The following is an 18,431-nucleotide window of genomic DNA, read 5'->3' as shown; positions in this document are numbered from 1 at the left end:
TCAGGCTAGCTTCGACTCCGCATATGATGTTTTCCGTGGGGATGCGTCTCGGGGCGACTGCAAAGTTGAAACCTTTGGAGAGTACTTTGGTTTCAGTTGGGGTGAGGATCCTGTCTGATATGTTATGTACTGTTTGTTTCATGGGTTGTTGTGGAGGGTGGCTGGGTTTCTGGCGTTTCTCTAGTTTGTAGAGTTTGTTGGTGTGTCTGTCTGTCTTATGTGAGGTCTCAGTTTCAGCTCTCCAGACGGCTAGTTGTTTGCATTTGTCCCAGAGTGCAGGGTGGATTTTGTTACATAGTTTGAGGTGAAGAGTGAGCAGATCTTTGTTGGTTTGGTTTAGTAGGTATCTTTTCTTATGTATTTCGTTTCTGATTAGGGATAGTTCAGTTCGTTTCAGGATCCTTTCGGTAGCTGGGGTTTTAGAGTGGAATTTAAGTTGGAAGCATGTGGGAGTTAAGTTGTTGTCTCGGCAGTTGCGTAGGAACAGGAGATCACATAAGATGGTGGCTCTTCGGATTTCTAGTTTCTCGTAGGTTCTTGTCAGCTGGAAGGTTTCCTCCCCGTAGAGGTGAGATATTTGCTTTCGTAGATTTTCACGGGTACAGGAATGCAGGTTTTGGTGTCTTCGGGTGTCTTCCCGTGTAAGAGTCGGGGTGTCTGTGCGACGTTTCGACGAGGTCTCACTCGTCATCTTCAGGCTGGTGCTTTCGGCTTCTTGTTACTGGAACAGAGCAGAATCTGGTGTTTGAGTTCCTATAAATACTGTTGAGGGGTGTGGTGTATAGCCTCCAACGTTCTGGGCAGAGAGGAAGTTCCTAGATTAGTGTGCCTTTTCTTCTTTTGTTCCTTAATTACTTGAGGGATATCTTGAGTGATTTCATGAGTGATATTCTGAATACCACTGGGTGGGTCATTAAGTGTAGATTAGTTGCTAAAGCTTTCGTGTCTTGACCTCTTGAGCTTGTGAAGAGTTTTTCTGAGAAGATGGCTGTGCTGCATTTAGTTGTGTTCTGGCTTGGCTTCGTGTATAGGGGCGAGCTGTGGTTTTGTGCTTTGTGCCAGCCAGATCTGTGTAGGGATTGCAGGGGGGTGCAGCATCCGGAGGTGCCACTATAGTTTGGCTACTGGATGGAGTCTGTAATATGTCTGTGGAGAGGGTCTGGGTTTGGGTCTGGTGTGGTTGATTGGTGACGGCGTTCTGTGTGCCTCTGGTTCTGGTGTCGGTTTTTGTGGGGAGGGCTAATTTCCAGATGTCTGGCAGGCGGGACGTGTCGTCACGCTTGTTCATGTTGTGAGGGTGTTTCTCTATCTCGATGGCTTCCATGATTATTCTCTTGTGGTGATGTTCCATGTTAAAGAGCAATTTGGAATCTGCAAAATTAATTTCGTGTCCTGTTTCTTTCATGTGTTGGAAAAGAGAGGAAGTTTTTTCTTCTTTTTTGACGGCATTCTTGTGTTCTGCGATACGTGCATTTATTCGTCTGTTTGTTTGTCCAATGTACGTGGCTGGGCAGACTTTGCAGGGTATTTCATAGACCCCTTGGTTTTCCAGCTGGATTTTGTCTTTTGGGTTTCTGAGGATATTGGCTATTTTTTGGTTGGTGCAGAAGGCTGTTTTGATATTGTGTTTATGGAGGATTTTGCTGATTTTGTCTGTAGTGCCCTTGATATAAGGAAGGAGGGCCATGCCATTGTTTTCTTCTGTGTCTTGGTTTTTGGGGGGTGTTTCTTTTTGGATTAGCTTCGTAACCCTGTTTTTCTGGTATCCATTGGCGATTAACACATTTGAGAGATTCTGTAACTCAGTTGTCAAGTGGTCTTTGTCAGCCAGGCGTTTGGTTCTGGAGATGAGAGTCTTGGCTACGGAGTTTATTTGTGCAGGGTGGTGGTGTGATTGTGCATGTAAGTAGCGGTTGGTGTGTGTTTTTTTCCGGTAGATAGTGTGTCCTAGGGAGCCATCAGGTTTTTTGTAGATTAGGACGTCAAGAAAGGGGAGTTGGTTGTTGTCTTCTATTTCCATAGTGAATTGTATTTTGGGGTGTAGGCTGTTGAGATGTGTGAGGAAGCTATCTAGTTTTTCTTTCCCGTGTGGCCAAATTACAAAGGTGTCGTCAACATATCTGAGCCAAAGTTTGTGTTTGTGTTCTGACTTGTCTAAAGCATTGGTTTCAAAGTGTTCCATGTACAAATTTGCGATGACCGGTGAGAGGGGTGATCCCATAGGTGCTCCTTCTATCTGTTTGTATCTTTGTCCATTGTGGATGAAGTACGTGTTGGTTAGGCAGTGGTTGGTCAGGTCCAGGATGTATTTGGGGGGGTTGTATTTGTTTTGAATGGCTGTCAAGGCTTCATTAATGGGCACTTGAGTGAAGAGAGATACAATATCGAAGCTCACAAGTAGGTCATCGGGATGTAGGTATTGCTTCTTTATTGTTTCTATGAACTGGAAGGAGTTAGTAACGTGTGAAGCGATGGATTCTGCATAGGGCTGAAGTTGCTTAGCGAGAAATTTAGCGAGATTTTGTAGAGGTGAGCCTATGGAGCTGACTATTGGTCTGAGTGGTGTTCCTTCTTTGTGTATCTAGGGGAGACCGTAGAGTTTGGGGCATCTGGATGATTTTTCTCTGGGGATGATTCTTAGCTGGATTTCTTCACTGATAGGAGAGGCTTTTATTTTGGATTTGGTGGTTTTTTCCAGATAGGTGGTGGGATCTGTTTTTATAGGTTGGTAGGTAGGGTCTTGGAGTAGATTTGATAGTTTTGCTTGGTAGTCCGATGTGTTCATCACAACAGTGGCGTTGCCTTTGTCTGCTGGGAGAATGATTATGTTGTTGTCTTTCCTCAGGTTGGTGAGTGCTTTCTGTTCTTCTTTGTGTAAATTGCTTCTGGGTGGTTTGCTGGAGCAGAGGATGTTGGTGACTTATTATATATATATAATAAGTTACATCCAGCCTGGCATCCTGTTCTCCCAGTGGCCAACCAGGCATCCTCAGGAATCCTGCAAAGTGAACCCGAGTGCAATGGCACCCTCCCCACCTCTGATTCCCAGAAACTGGTAGTCGAGGTAGAACATAACAATCGTGGTAAGTAGCCATTGATAGCCTTATTCTCTGAGATTTTGTCTAATCTCCACTTAAAGCTATATGTTAAGGGTATAAAATTAAGTTTTGAATTGCTATGAGCTTTATAGATTAAATCCATGTGTTTTCGTAGTAGAAAAAGGTGGCTCATGAAAGGGGAAATTCTCACAAAAAAGGACACTAGCATTCATGTTTTCTGGTGATGAAACCCGTGGTGTTATGGTATTATATAACCTACATTGATATTAACTGATCCAGTTGCTTCCACATGAGGTGTGCTTTGCTGTGCTGAAGCATTGCTTTTCCATTATTTACCTGAAAAGGAAAGGTTGACACCAATTAAATTATGTCATTGTGTGAACAGAACAACTTTCACTCCACCAAACATAATTTCACCCTCTTTCTCCCCACGCCCCTAAATTTGCTCCAGAGGGTGGGGTCGGGGAACTCCCAGAACAGATTTGATATGATTCCACCTAAACATTAGGAAGAACTTCCTGACAGTAAGAGCTGTTCGACAGTGGAATTTGCTGCCAAGGAGTGTGGTGGAGTCTCCTACTTTGGAGGTCTTTAAGCAGAGGCTTGACAACCATATGTCAGGAGTGCTCTGATGGTGTTTCCTGCTTGGCAGGGGGTTGGACTCGATGGCCCTTGTGGTCTCTTCCAACTCTATGATTCTATGATTCTATGGGGCACGGGAAGCAAAAGGGAGGCAAAGTTTTGATGCACAAGCAGAAATCCATCTGCTTACACAATTACTTCTCTGGATACAATAAGTCAGTAAAGTCTTGTCTACCGCCTCCGTACAGGAACAAGAACTGACAGTGAGACAATTGAAAAAAACTTACTCATTGGTAATCCACCCGCTATGATAAACAGAAAGCAATAAAATGGGAAGGACTGTGTACTTTTCTTTAAAGGTACAGGAGCCCCCCAAAGCATCAAGGGTACTTTGCATTGCTACACTGGTCAGGCTGTTGCTGTGATTGCATAGCACTGTACAATGGAGTCACATCATATGCGGATTTAACTTAGGCAAATTCAACTATGCATGGTCAACCAAAAAAACCAAAAAGTGCTCCACAGCAGGACACCTGTCCCTGTAGCACAGCGGTTCTCAACCTGTAGGTCCCCAGATGTTGTTGGACTACAACTCCCATCATCCATGAGCTCTAGCCTTGCTAGCTAGGGGTGATGGGAATTGTAGTTCAACAACATCTGGGGACCCACAGGTTGAGAAAGGCTGCTGTAGCACATGGAAAGGCAGCGAGGAACTCCTTCGTTTGCCTTGTTCCCCCTTTCCTCTACCAGGACCCCATCCAGTTTAAGGACCCATTCCAACCTATCCTTCTGCCTCAGTGACTAGGACCTGCCTGCCTCCATCTCTCTCTACCTCCCTCCTTAATCCTCCCTTTAAAAATAAAATAAAATTCCTGGATTTCTCCCCCTTGAAGAGAGCTCTTTCCACCTGCCCTCCAGGTTTGCCATGGAGGAGAAGAAGGGAGGCCTCAGAGAGAAGGGGAAGGTCTGCCCCTTGTCAGTCAGTGCCTACCACAGTCCCATCAGTGGGAGGAGAAGGTGGGAAGGCCTCTCTCCCACTCTCACTGATTCATCCGGTTCCTTCTCGCTGGCTTTAGGGAGGCAAAGAGACCAAGGTTGGAATAGGCAGAGGCACAGGAAAACAAGCAGTGGCATCTCGCAGCCAGACAGGGGAGGGAGAGTAATTTGGAAGGAGAATGTATGTTACGGATGATTTAAGGTAATGCTAACTGTACAGTACATGATTTTCCCCTTAAGCACTGACTTTGGAACACAATCCGCACAAAAGATGTACAAGATTTGCTGCAAATCAAGGTGGGGGGAAAGATAAGGACGCTACAGAAAACATAGACTGCAAGAATTTTACTTTGTCGTTGTCTGGGTTCTTCATAAATAGTAAGCAAACAAGATTGCCAATTCCAGAGAAAATGGCTAGTGGGGAAGCAACATCTGTTAAATTTTCATGAACTATAGATCTTTGAGGTGCTGAAGGCTGCAATCTGTTTTTTAAATGGCCTGATAAATTTTCGTCCTCATTCTCATACTTAAGGGGCTACTTAAGGGACCAAATAATGATTTTTCACTGAATAGCAGGGCTTTATGCATTGCCTGGTCCTTCCCCCACCACTCCCAAAGCAATGTGCATTTTTCCCAAAGTAGAAAATGTTGTAGATATGATATAGCTATTTCTGGGGTTGTCAGTATCTTATATTTTAAAAGGTAACACAAAGACTCCTTTATGAATATATTCCCACTAAATGTGTGATGAAGCTATATACTTTCAGGCTTCACTTGGAATTCAAAACAAATCTCCACAAGTCTTGAAAACAAACATTTTTGTGTGTGGGGAAATACCACTTCTAAATAAACCCTGGGCCTTGTCACCTATTGCTGAGGGAGAAATCTAATCTGAGTCTTGTATTCTCTCATGCTCCTTTCTCCTTCCACCCCATAAGAGAAAAAATAAGAAGTGAAGGGTTTATACGATATTGGCTCATTTGAACGTAGTCCCTCCCTAACCAGCTGTGCTTTGAAAGAATGGTGGAGAGAAAAGTTTGGTTTCCTGTTTGTGATCCTCTATTTCTGCGTGGTGGACTCCCGGTCCTGGCTATATTTTAATGGAAACAACAGATTTGTATGTGAAAGAGTCCTTAGCAGTTGGAGGGGGGATTCATAAAACAAAGTGCCTGTATGAAAAAAATTGTGGCTCTCAAGTGAGTGTTGCTTTCAAGTATGTTTTATTTAAAGGTCTGACTCATATGGAGTGTATTTCTTTGGGCCCTTATAGGATGAACATTGCAAGCAATGCTTTAAAAATGCTGGCGTTGGTTTGGCTTCCTGTAATTTTGCCCCCACGTGAATTTCATGATGGCACAATAGTGCCATTGCCATCTTGCTAAGAAGCATCCTATGGTATCTCTAGTCTGTGTAGGTTGTTTGTCAACTACTGTTTCGGAACACATTTATTATTATATTTTCCCCTTGCAAGCATGGTTATGATCTTATGATCTGCTCCGTAGCATTGTAACAATGAGTGGTGTTCTGAAGCTAAAATTATGCCTATTTGAACTTTCCCTTCCTGTTTAGAATGAAGTGCAAGGGCACATTTTCAAAATACATGCCAGTTCTCATTTTTAGTAACTGTCAAAGATGAATTGTTTCAGTGTACATGCTGCCTCTAAGCATTATGCACAATCCATTGTATATTATGTCCCACAAATACTTTTGCAGGATTTAGCTAAATGTCTTTTTAAGTGTTGCAGGAATAATCATTCTGCAGTAGAAGTGTTATACCAGTTTCTTATTACCTTTCCTGGGCATTGAGGTGAGCTGAATTTAAGTAACATATAACAGCATCTTCCTATTTACTTTCTTAAACCCTACAATGCACTAAAGCTACTTGTGGCTGGGACACACATTCCCTTAAGACACTTAGAAGGACACTTGTAATGTGAATGTTATTGGTACACAATTATATTAGAGCATACTCCATTAACAGTAAAGATTACGTCTGTCAGGCATGCACATATATAAAAGTATAGAGCTAAATTCAAAGCTGCATTCAGAAAAACATGGTAAAGTCTTGGCTTGTTTCCTTGTTTTTTTGCAGGTACGGGGTGCATTACTTCACGACTTCCCCTTGCTCCGCCGACAAGTTCCTCAGGCTTATAACTTGTTTCGAACCTTCTTCACAAGCAGAGTGAAGGTTCTATAGTGAAACTGCATTTAACCCATTTTTGGATATTTGCATATATAAAAGTATGCACGCATACTGCCTGCATCCCATGTGGCTGCTCATGTTTAAGGAGGGTGGAATGTACACACCCTTTTAACCCTCCGTTTGCATAGACTCTTTGGCCTGAAAGTGTGTGCATTGTCCCTAACTTTCCAAGTACAGGATTCCCTGGGTATTCACAGTCTTTCCTTAGCTTTAGCCTTAGAGTTCACTGGGTTGACGAATAGTCCTAACTTAGTAGGAACCTAGCACAAAAATACGACTTTGGCATAGTATGCAACATACAGTTCCAGTTAGTTTAGTTGCCAAACTTCAATGGTGGTTACACTAGAATGCATTTACATCTTTGTCACATTAGTTAAGAAAGAGAAGCCCTTTCCTCTTCATCCCCTTTTTGTATTTTCCACCTCCTCTCCATCTTTGAAATGTGGCAAATTGCAGTTTCACATAAAACACAACTGGTTCTGCATGACAGGTTAAAAGCAGCTTTTGAAGGACTGAATGTGTCATAGCTGAGTCAGCTGTACTGCCTTGCTCAGTTTTCCCTTTGTTATTTTTTTTTTTTAAGGGCCAACGAGCACTAAAACTTCCAGTTCCATTCAATATTAGTATGACTTTGGACCTTGCGATTAAGTTACTCAGGCTGAGTAAAGATGTATTGTTTGCCTAATTGCCTAATGTTACGTCTGGTAAATAGCCGGTTGCCATGACAACTGCCTGGAAAGGTGGTGGGTCATTGGTACCACATAACTTTCTTTAAATCAAACATGAGCAAATTCCGGAACTAGTCTTTAGGATAAAAAGGAAGGAAAAGTTTCAGACAGCTTTTTCCTTTGGTAAACTTGTTTCTCGCTTAGTGGGTAGGGGGCACGGAGTTCTCTTCTAAAAATCCCAACCAGACGCGTGTGGGAAATTAGGATTAGAGCACAAGAGTATTCTTCGCTCCTGTTCCTAGCAAATGGTGTTGCTGTTGTGAGAGTGGAGCAGACTTCCCTTTCTTCTCCTCCCCACTGCGCACACTGAGAATCTGCTCCAGATGGTTGGGGGAACAGATTTTGGGGGCCAACAGGAGGCTGCAGGGGGAAGGAACATAGGAAGCTGGCTTACAGTGAGTCAGTCCACAGAGGTTCACAGAGAACTCAAGAGAATACTTTCAGGTATACGGAGGTCCGTTCATAACCTGAAACTGTTCTTAACCTGAAGCACCACTTTAGCTAATGGGGCCTCCTGCTGCTACCGTGCCACCGGAGCACGATTTCTGTTCTCATTCTGAAGCAAAGTTTTTAACCCGAGGTACTATTTCTGAGTTAGCGGAGTCTGTAACCTGAAGCGTATGTAACCTGAAGCGTATGTAACCCGAGGTACCACTGTGCATGAGACTAGCTTTAAAGAGTACAGAATATTAAGCTGATTTCTTAGAAAGAATTGTAGTAGCTGCTTTTTACCCAGCCATTGAATACTATTGAAACTTCACTAATGGTCCTTTCGAAAACCACATGAGTGTAGCTTTGCAAATATAGCACCCATGTTTATCTTATTCCTGGATAAATGCAATTGTACTGTTGATACAAGGGGTAACATTGTTATGATAAACGTTACACAACATGTGCGTGTTTTAAAATTAAAAAGCAATATTATTGGTGCTTGGTAAATAGAATGAAGGGCGTATCAGGTCAGGGAGAAGAGGGGAAAGGATCACTTTCAAGCACAGAAAAAGTAGCATTTGCCTCCCAACAGACTGAACATAAAACAAGCCTTGCTGGGTCGAAGCATCCAGCACCCTGTTTTTTACACTGACCAACCATCTATGTTTGGCAAGCAGAATCTGAGCTCTGCCCACTTGTGATTACCAACAGCTGGCATCCAGAGACTAGGGCTGGGCGATACATTGATTTATCGTCCAAAACCAGTTTCAAGTTCCCATCCTGATAATTGTTTCATAATATTTGAGTTGGCAATATATTGTGAATCACAATGTGTATAAGGGCTAGGTGATCAGCATCGCAATAACTAACCAGCTAAACATTGCGATAACACACTAGCTAAACATTGCAATCTACCACAATGATAAGGGATACCTCTCAGTCTGCCTAAATGACAATATTACCAATTATCACACACTCAGTTTCATCAGCAGGCAAGCAAAAATGAATCCCAACAGGACTTTTGGTTTGGGGCTTGGCTACCAAATGGTTGTAATCAGGACAATCTAAAGTACGGCAATGAGTCATAGTGAATATAGTTAACCTGGGGCTGCCAGATTGCCAGCAGGCCTACTAGGAGGCAGAAGTAGCAGTGGCAGAAACAGCTTGCCATGACCGCGGTATGTGTTGACAGTAGTGGCACAACCTGCAAGGCCTTACGGTTGCGGCACAATGAGTGATGGCCTGCGAGTCCTTGTGATGGTGATGGGAAGGGGCAGCAGTAGTGGTGGCAGCCTGTGAGGCCTCACAACTGCAGCACAAACAGTGGTGACCTGTGAGGCCTGGTGGCAGTGATAGAGTGATGGCAGTAGCGGCAATGGCCTGCAAGGACTCACGTCAGTAATGGGACACAGCAGCAGTAGCATCCTGCGAGGACTCACAGCAGTGACAGGAGGCGGCAGCAGTAGCAGCAGCAGCAGCTTGCAATACCTTGCAGTGGTGACAGGGAGTGGCGGCACCCTGCAAGGCCTCACAGTGGCGACAGGAGGTGGTGGCAGTAACAGTGGGATGCATTTGGCTTGCCTGCTGATGAAAGTGACCTTGAGGTGATTGTTAATATCATCATCAGTTTTAGACCCTTAAGTAGCAGCAGTTTCCAGGACATTGTCCCATTCATTTCTGTGTAGTTCCTTCCTTATTTCTGATATCGTTATATATCAATATATCATGCTGTTTAGCTGGTGATATATCGCGATGTTGAAAACCAGTTATTGCTCAGTCCTGCCAGAGACACATTGCTTCATATACCGGACATAATGCATAGCTATATCATGACTAGTAGCCATCCAGGTTGGCGGCCGTCACAATGAGACTAGTGAATTTTATTTTGTTTTTCTCCTTTTATTTTCTTAGGAAATGAAGTTCTCACTCCAGGAGCTCCAGTTGGAAATGGTCTGACGTCAGAGGCTGCTGAAGCCCTTGGCCTTGCTAAGGGGACTGCAGTAGGCGCGTCTCTCATTGATGCACATGCTGGAGGAATAGGTATTCTCTAAAAGGGTAGCTGTTTTTTCTCTGTTCCACTTCCATATTAAAAGCAGAGACTTGTGCTGCAAAGGCTACATTCCATATGCATTTTCAGTATTGGTTGCTAGGTAGGTATAATCAAGTAAAGAAGCCTTATAGCACGGGAGCCTTTAAAGGGAGCTATTATGAGGAATATGACAGTATGTATAAAACTGTTCTGGTATGTTACCCTGGACAACACGGCTAATCTGTTCGGGATGTGGGGGAATAGAGAATCCTGGCTGCATGTAGGAGACTGGATTAAATAGTTTTTGAGAGCAATTGCTGTCCTACAGGTCTCTGATCGTGTGATCTTGCTCGGTGCATCCCAACAATTTCCATCTTCTGTTAGCTTGAAATACATTGGCAGCCTTTAGATTTGGGAAAAGGCAAGGCTGCAAACCTCCTGGTTATGATCTTGAAGTCTGAACAAAATAGCGGAATTTAAAACAAGATCAAAATCCTTATATGTTGACTTGTCCTTTGCTTTGTCAGCCTTTGCTCTTTGACATGCTTTATGTGTCAAGTGTGGAAACACAGCTCCTTTTACCAGTTTGCCACCTACTAGTTTAATCTAATGTCAGCACAACTTACAGGCCTTGCTTCATGAGTGGTAGCATGGAAGTTTATACGTGGAAGGTGAGGAGAGTTAGACATTGGGTACGCTAAGCAGCGTTACAGAGGATTCTGTTATGTTCTGTGGTTTGGAGCAGACCTTCCCATTTTGTACACCTGCCCGACCTACACGTGGCTCACAATGTAGATCACTCCAGTGTGTGGAAGGGAGGGAAGGCAACTTGTACAACACACACTTTTCCAGCTGAATATGTGTGTGTGTGTGGGGGGGGATATTTCCTTCAGAAATTCAGAATGGAGCTGCCCCTCTCTTCAAGATAAGAAATTCCCAAGTAAAAACCAGTTTCACATTTTGATAGCTGGGACGTAACCACAAGAGAACAACTGTACCAAAGCTCTCCCAAACATACATTCCAAAAACAGAATGTACTACTTTTAACAAACTAATATCAGTTAGAAGGATTAATAAGAGGCTGTGTTCTTGGCAACCCCAGCCAAACGTGGCCTCAGTAAAGGGCAGGGTATTTGTTTTGCACTACTGCAAGTTTATGTGAAGTTGATCTGAATGCAAACTCAGGGATATACAGAGAAACCACAGTGGAAGAGGCCGGAGCATATGAGGCCACTTGATTTTAAATGCCAGATATGAACTTAGGTTTTGAATGCTAAGCCCCATGGGGTGAAAATATTTGCCCACAGTAGACTCAAGAGATTTGATACTCTCTCCATAATAGACACATTAAATATTTTAATGTGCATTTCATTAGTAATCCGATGTGATTCCCTTTTCAAACTCTGCCTGTTTTGGTATGGAAGGCATGTGTGTGTACGTGTGTTTATTTTAGAGACGGAAGATGCCATGCCAGAGTTTAGGGCTACTAAAAATCTTCCCAGCTGTTTTCCTTTTCACATGTTAATTTTGACATTTGGTTAACCCTCAGAGAGGCCACGGTCTGTCAAGGTGGACAGTTCTGAGCCAGATGGACTAATGCTCTGATCTACTCTTAAAGCTGCTTCCTAGGTTCCTGCACCTGCAAAATGCAGGGGAAATGGCATGAGGACCAAACTTGACATGACGTGGGACACGTAAATAGCAGTGAAATTAGTGTTTGATTTTTTTTTTTGGAGGGGGAAACAAGAATAGGGGTGGGATGGGGTGACTATTGTCACCACAACAGTACATGAAGAGGGAAGGCTTCATTCTTTCCTTCCATCATGCCTCCCCACCAAAAAATATTGTATCTCATACTCCCTACTTTGAACCCTTGAAGGGAAGCTTACACTGTTGCCAATGCGAGCATCTCTTCCAGGATACACGTATGTGTGTGTGTGTGTGTGTGGCAGGAACAGAAAGGGTTAAACCTTCCCTCCCACCATGCTGCACTCCTAACAAAATTAGGGAACCAGAAAAGGAGAGGAAAGGCATTGAATAGAGAGGAACATAGGAAGGAAGTTGCCTTATACTAAGTCAGACCATTGATCCATCCAGTTCATTACTGTCTATAACAGGGGTCTGCAACCCGCGGCTCCGGAGCCGCATGTGGCTCTTTTACACCTTTGCCGCGGCTCCGGGGCGGATACTAGCGAGGGGAGGAGGCGCATTGTGCGCCCCGAGACTCCCCACTGTGGCGGGCGCTGTACTGGCTGTGACGTCGCATGGGGGCGGTGCGTGCGTTAGTCACACACCATCCCGACGTCACCTTCCCGCCCGCTGTCAGATCGCGGCTCCGGAGATATATTTGTTTTAAATGTTGCAGTGGTTTTGCGGCTCCCAGGTTTTTTCCCCCTTCGGAAACGGGTCCAAGTGGCTCTTTTTGTCTTAAAGGTTGCAGACCCCTGGTCTATAGTGACTGTCAATAGCACTCCAGGGTTTCAGACAGCAGTCTGTCCCAGCCCTACCTGGAGATGAATAAAAATAATAATAATTTTATTATTTTTACCCCTGCCCATCTAGCTGGGACTAAAGCAGATACTCTCCCTCTGAGCAATGGCCTTTTCCCAAAGGAATAAACCTAAGAGGAAAAGTTCTCAGAGTGCCCAACATATTTTATTGCTGCTCAAAAAAGGTTTCAAAAAATCTGGACAAGCAGTATAAGGTAGGCAGATGATTAGAAATGCAGAGCAGGAAGGAATATAGAGCTGAAGCAGTCCTTTGCCAGCCTACTGTCAGCTTCTTCCATTTTTAGAATGGCTGGGAAGCTGGAACCAAATGAGACAGGATGCAGCTGGGTCTCGTTGGCATGTTTCTCACAAGCCCAGGTGTAAGGCAGTCTTGAGCTGAATTCTGTACATGCTTAGTTGTGGGTAAATCCCACCTGGAAAACGAGTTTAATTTTCCTTGCTGTCGTTTTGCCTTTGGACAATCCATCCCACAATTTCTTTCGAAAGGAAACCAAAACTGAGCAAGAAGGCATTCTACCAGCCCAGTCTGGTGCAGCAGGTGGAGGACTGAGGAACTTGCATCTGGAATCTGTGAAAATTCTGTTTCCCTCATAAATGTTAAGTTTTCATCCACTTCTCAACGTGTGTGGATTTGTGATGAGCCAGGTATTCAGGATTTGGTAGTTAAAAACAGTTTAAACAAATTACAATCACAGGAATAAGGTGGGCCCTAAAAACATCTATCTCAGGTGTCAAAGGCCTAGCGAAAGAGGTGGGTTTTCTCAGGATTTCAGCTCTGTGGCAAACGCCAGAGTGTACAAATGCTGCTACAAACTCATGAAGACTTCTTGACTAAAGTTCAAGGGCTATGAAGGCAGCATTCATTCTACTCAAGGCACATTTTCTATGCGGTTACTATATATTTTGCCATGTGACTCATTAATAATAATGTGATGAATACACATTTCTTCAAGTTGAGATTAACCTTGCTTAACGTGACATACACATTTTGAAATACATAAAGGGTTTTAAACATCCTTGTACACTTCTAAATATAGCACATATTTGTACAGGAAATTCCTTGTAGATATTCTCTATGCAATACCCTTCACACAACGTGGAATATTTGCTTGGGCTCACGGTAAAATAAAGAAAGCTGAACCATTAGCAGGAAGTTCTAATTGTTTCTGTTCTTCACAAAGGAATAAATCTCACGTGCATATGATACATCTCTTGCATGATCCTCCAGTTATGAAGAGGGTATCTTTTACCATACCTACTGGGAGTGATTCACGTTGATGCACAGACATCAACGAGACAGTAGTAGTGATCAAAATATTTTAGAGGCCCCTGTACTCATGATAAATAATTTGTTTAATTTCTTAAGAGAGATTGCCATGTAAAATACGATGTTATAAAGGATAATTCAAAGTTTGGATTATGTTGCCACTTTAGCTCTAGGCCAGAGATTTCCAAACTTTTCAGGTTGATGCCACACTTTTTATACTTACATCATTTTGCAACACAGTAATTCAATTTTACTAGCAAACCAGAGAGTAAACTAACCCTTTCCAGCCCTGGAAGGAGCATGAGGAACATTCATGCGACACACCTACACCCTGCGGCCGACACACTAACGTGTCGTGACACACAGTTTGGAAAGCTCTGCTCTAGGCATTAGTGTTTTGATATGCCCCATTTGCTCCCCATGCCTACAATTTTATCTGTAAAATCAGATAACAAAAGAGCAGTCGTACAGAGTGCAAGCGGGCACTTAATCAAAGAGAGAACTTTCAGTTTAAGATTGTATATCCACATATCACAACAGACCATTGTGTTTTGCCACCTTTATCAAACATGGCCTGGCATAATTTCTGCTTTTGTTAAGAACATTTACATGACTAAAAACAGTCTGGCTATTGCAGTCCATGATAACAGACATAGGGAAGACTATTCTCCATAATGTTGCATATGGGAGGGTAATATGCAAATTTGTTCTTCTTTAATGACGGATTCCACTATAGAAATTCAGTGTTTAAGGAAGGGATATAATAAGGGATACCAGAGTTGCATTATTATTATTATTATTATTATTATTATTATTATTATTATTATTATTATTATTATTATTTTGTTAACAGGTATAGTATTGCATTGTCAGATGGAATGTATATATATATATGAATTATATATCCAATTTAGTGGGGTGGGGGGAGACAATGACTGTTGGCATTCACATGAATGTTGGAAATCCCAGATGAACCTTTTGAATGTCAGTGCTCACTACAGTATGTCCTTGTTTGTGAGACAAACACTGGTGAATGCTGAAAGCCTCATTTCAGTTACTGTCAATCATTCATTCATCGACATTCACCATATTTCAGAGACTGAATTTAATTGTGACAGATATAGTGTTTGGTGTTGTCTGTAATAAGGGGAACAATGCAAAGCAAGGAAAATGAATTGGATTGTTACCTCCTTGTGTGGCTTTGGCCAATTCACCTGCAGAAAAGCCAATGGGTATGGGCAGAATGCAGAGTGACTATAGCCCTGTTCCTTCAAATTGTATTGAATGGCTGTGAAATAGAGGTGAGGGGTGGCAATTTTGAGCAGAAATCAGCAGGCAGGAGAAAAGTGCCAGTCTCTTCCTCTGTCCTTGGCGATTGCTCCCAACCTGGTGTCATTCCCCACATCTACTTTCTTTTTTAGGTGGGATGTAAGACCATAAATAAGCACAGCTAGTATAAAAATGGACCGTGTGGGGGAGTAAGAATTGGAAGGAGGAAGCCTGCAGGCAAACAAAGTGTTTAGCACCCCCATTTTGCTCCCAGCCATTTTCTGTTTAAAACTCAGGGGACCCCTGTGTGGGTGCCCAAACACCCTCTGTAGCTTCATCTGAAGTCGTGGCTGTCACTCCAGCTGTGAATCCTGATTGATGATGATTGTTCTCTCTTCCATTAGATTGATCAATACTTTTATGGGGGCGGGGGCGGCGGCGATGTATTAGCCAAGTAGAAGTAGAGAAATTGGCTTCTCTGATAACACTGTTTGACAGCCTTCTCAGAGTTATGTCTTTAAAATTGGGGTTTCTTATATATTTTTTGTCTCTCCGCACCAGGTATGATTGGAGCCAGAGTGCAAGGACATAACTTGCCCTGTGAAAACCAGCCAATTACATCCCGAGCCGTTGTGATATGTGGAACGTCTTCATGCCACATGGCGGTAAGTTGGGAGCAGAATCATTATGCCAGTCACATAAATCCGGCTGATGAGAAACTGCCCTTTAAACACCTCTTTTAATTTATTTGCCCTTGTGTATCCTGTATATTATGAAGTACTTTGAGAGACTTCTTATAGATCACCATACATCTGCTACTGAGAAACATCTTTAATAGTAGTAGAAATCAATATGAAGGGAAAGGCACAAAATGTAAAAGCAAAGTCAGAAATTATTCTACTGCGATTTCAACTGGACAGTGTGAAATTGGAGCCGGAGACTCGCGCTTAGAGTAACCCATGATGAGCATGTCACTAATGTATAACTGAGTACTCAGTGTCTTTAGAAAATCCCCTTTAGCCTTCATCTCTCTCACCTCCTCTCTCAATCAATATAAATCCATCTTGTGCTGAGCACTCTAATGATCTATAGAATTATGAGTTGCATTGCGGCTCCAGAAGAGCCCAGATAAGCAATTTTTGCTTCAATATTATTTTTTTCTCACTGAATTAGTGGAAAAGCTTTTTCCTGCGATTGCAATTAAAGTTTACTGACTCTCTGTCTTCAGGCATGCATGTGTGTGTGTGTGTGTGTGTGTGTGTGTGTATGCATGCCTGAAAGCATTCTGTTTTCTTGTCTATCTTATTCAGTCATTTTCGTTTCATTTAAAACTTGTTAACTTGCTTAAATGTAGACTAAATCATTAGATAGGATTTCACTAAATTATATGCAGTGTACACATTTTTGGATTTGTGTGTGTGTGTTTGTTTGTTTATACAGACACGCACAAACAAACAAACATATGAATTGGGGGTGGGAAATTATAAACTGATGTTAGAGGCAAAGGAAGTAAAGTATAGATTCAGGATGACACTTCATGCAGCTGGTATACTGCCTCCGACACTGGAGCCATCATGTTAATATTCATTACTCGTCACGCATGTTTCCAGTCCCCTTTTAAAGCCATCCAAGTTGACTGCCATTACTATGTCTAATAGCTAATTCCATAGTTTATCTGTGCTCTGTCTGAAGAAGTTCCAGGGTTCCTTGGTTCCTGCTGGCAGATCCCAAGCACAGGCAGGGGTAGCCAATAGAATGTAGAAGCAGACTGGCAGCAGAATGGAGAGACAGGCAGGATGAAAATTAAATGGGCAGATCCCAGGAAGGGATAGCAGGAGCTAATACAGCTGATAGAATTTTCAAGGACCAGGGGATGGTTGACTAAAGCAGTAAAGTTTCTGATCACCAGATCCCAGAGAATTGTCTCTGAGGGAGAACTGTCACCAGAAGCATATCCAAGGGTTGGCAAAACTGCTTCCCGCCCCCACCAGGGGCACAGGCCCCCCAAAAACCCACCCCAGAAATCTGTCTCCAGTTATCTGTTCATGAGAAATGGCACTGCGGTCTGAAGGTAGACTTCTGGAGTACAGTGGTGCCCCGCAAGACGAATGCCTCGCAAGACGAAAAACTCGCTAGACAAAAGAGTTTTCCGTTTTGGAGGTGCTTTGCAAAACGAATTTCCTATGGACTTGCTTCGCAAGACGACAATGTCTTGCGAGTTCCTGCTGGTTTTTTTCCCTCCCCCCCTTTTTCTAAGCCACTAATCAGCTGATCCGATCAGCAGATAAGCCGCTAAAAGCCGCTAATAGCGCTAATCCGCTAATCCGTCAATGGGCTTGCTTCGCAAGACGAAAAAACTGCTAGACGAAGAGAATCACAGAACGGATTCTTTTCGTCTTGCGAGGCACCACTGTATATAACGTATATGTGTGTGGCAAAGTGCTGCCGCTGTCGCAGCAAGATCGAATGCAGGAGAAGCTTCCTTTCCCTCTTGCAAAAAAGTGTGCATTTTTTCCGCCCTTCCTCTTCACCTGGCCCTCACTTCATGTACTTGGGTCATGTAAAATGTAGTACGGTAGTTTCTAATGCAGCTATTGCGGTAAAGTGTCCCCCCCCCGGGGGCTGCACCGATACTGCTCCTTGCCAAGGGCACAAGGGACCCTAGGTATACCTCTGTTGGCCACCTATTTGTAATTCATGTTGTAATGCCCTGACTAGCTACAAATGCAGATCATGTGGACAGAAATGGGGAGGAAAAGGCATCAACCAATCCTCTAATTTTTCAAAACCGATAAGAGATGCAGCAGAAAGGAGAGTCTTGTGCATGGGTAGGCAAACTAAGGCCCGGGGGCCGGATCCATCCCAATCGCCTTCTAAATCCAGCCCGTGGATGGTCCGGGAATGTAGAATGTGTCCCAGTGGACCATCCCCCTGCTGAAAAAGTTTGCTGACGACCCCTGTCTTGTGCCCTTATGCCCCTGGCCTTATGCCCCTTTCAGCTCTCTCTCCCATCTATGATAAGGGTTACAAGTTTGTTGTGATGATTACAAAATAAGTGAGGTACTTGGTACAGAATGCCTCATTTGTTTGTGCAGCGGGACTCAATAACAGGGCAGTATGATCAAGGCCAAAGTGGCACATTTGGGACAAACAATAGTGATAATATAAATTGTGCTAATGTTAGAACCCCACTTAAAAGTTGGTGTTTTCTATCAATAGATAACTGATGCTACATTCCTATGCACAGTTAGTTAGCAGTACGCCCTCTGAGCATACGTGCAAGAAAGCAAACATAGGAATGCGCTGCAAAATCTGTTTCAGTTTCAAAATACCAAAACTACTATTTCCCCCCCGCC

The 18,431-nt window shown here is 43.2% G+C and overlaps 1 protein-coding gene across 1 annotated transcript in view; it reads left to right on the top strand.

Annotated features, from left to right (window-relative positions):
* Window positions 1–18,431, top strand: part of FGGY (FGGY carbohydrate kinase domain containing) — a 152,501-nt gene that overhangs the window by 64,699 nt on the left and 69,371 nt on the right. The window contains exons 7-8 of the mRNA XM_082228764.1: window positions 9,912–10,040; window positions 15,637–15,740. Coding sequence (XP_082084890.1) covers window positions 9,912–10,040; window positions 15,637–15,740 — 233 coding nt within the window. The remainder of the gene's footprint in view (window positions 1–9,911; window positions 10,041–15,636; window positions 15,741–18,431) is intronic.

The sequence above is a fragment of the Podarcis vaucheri genome (assembly GCF_965113315.1).
Source record: "Podarcis vaucheri genome assembly, chromosome: 6".
Lineage (NCBI taxonomy): Eukaryota > Metazoa > Chordata > Lepidosauria > Squamata > Lacertidae > Podarcis > Podarcis vaucheri.
This window is presented reverse-complemented; position numbering and strand designations above follow the sequence as displayed.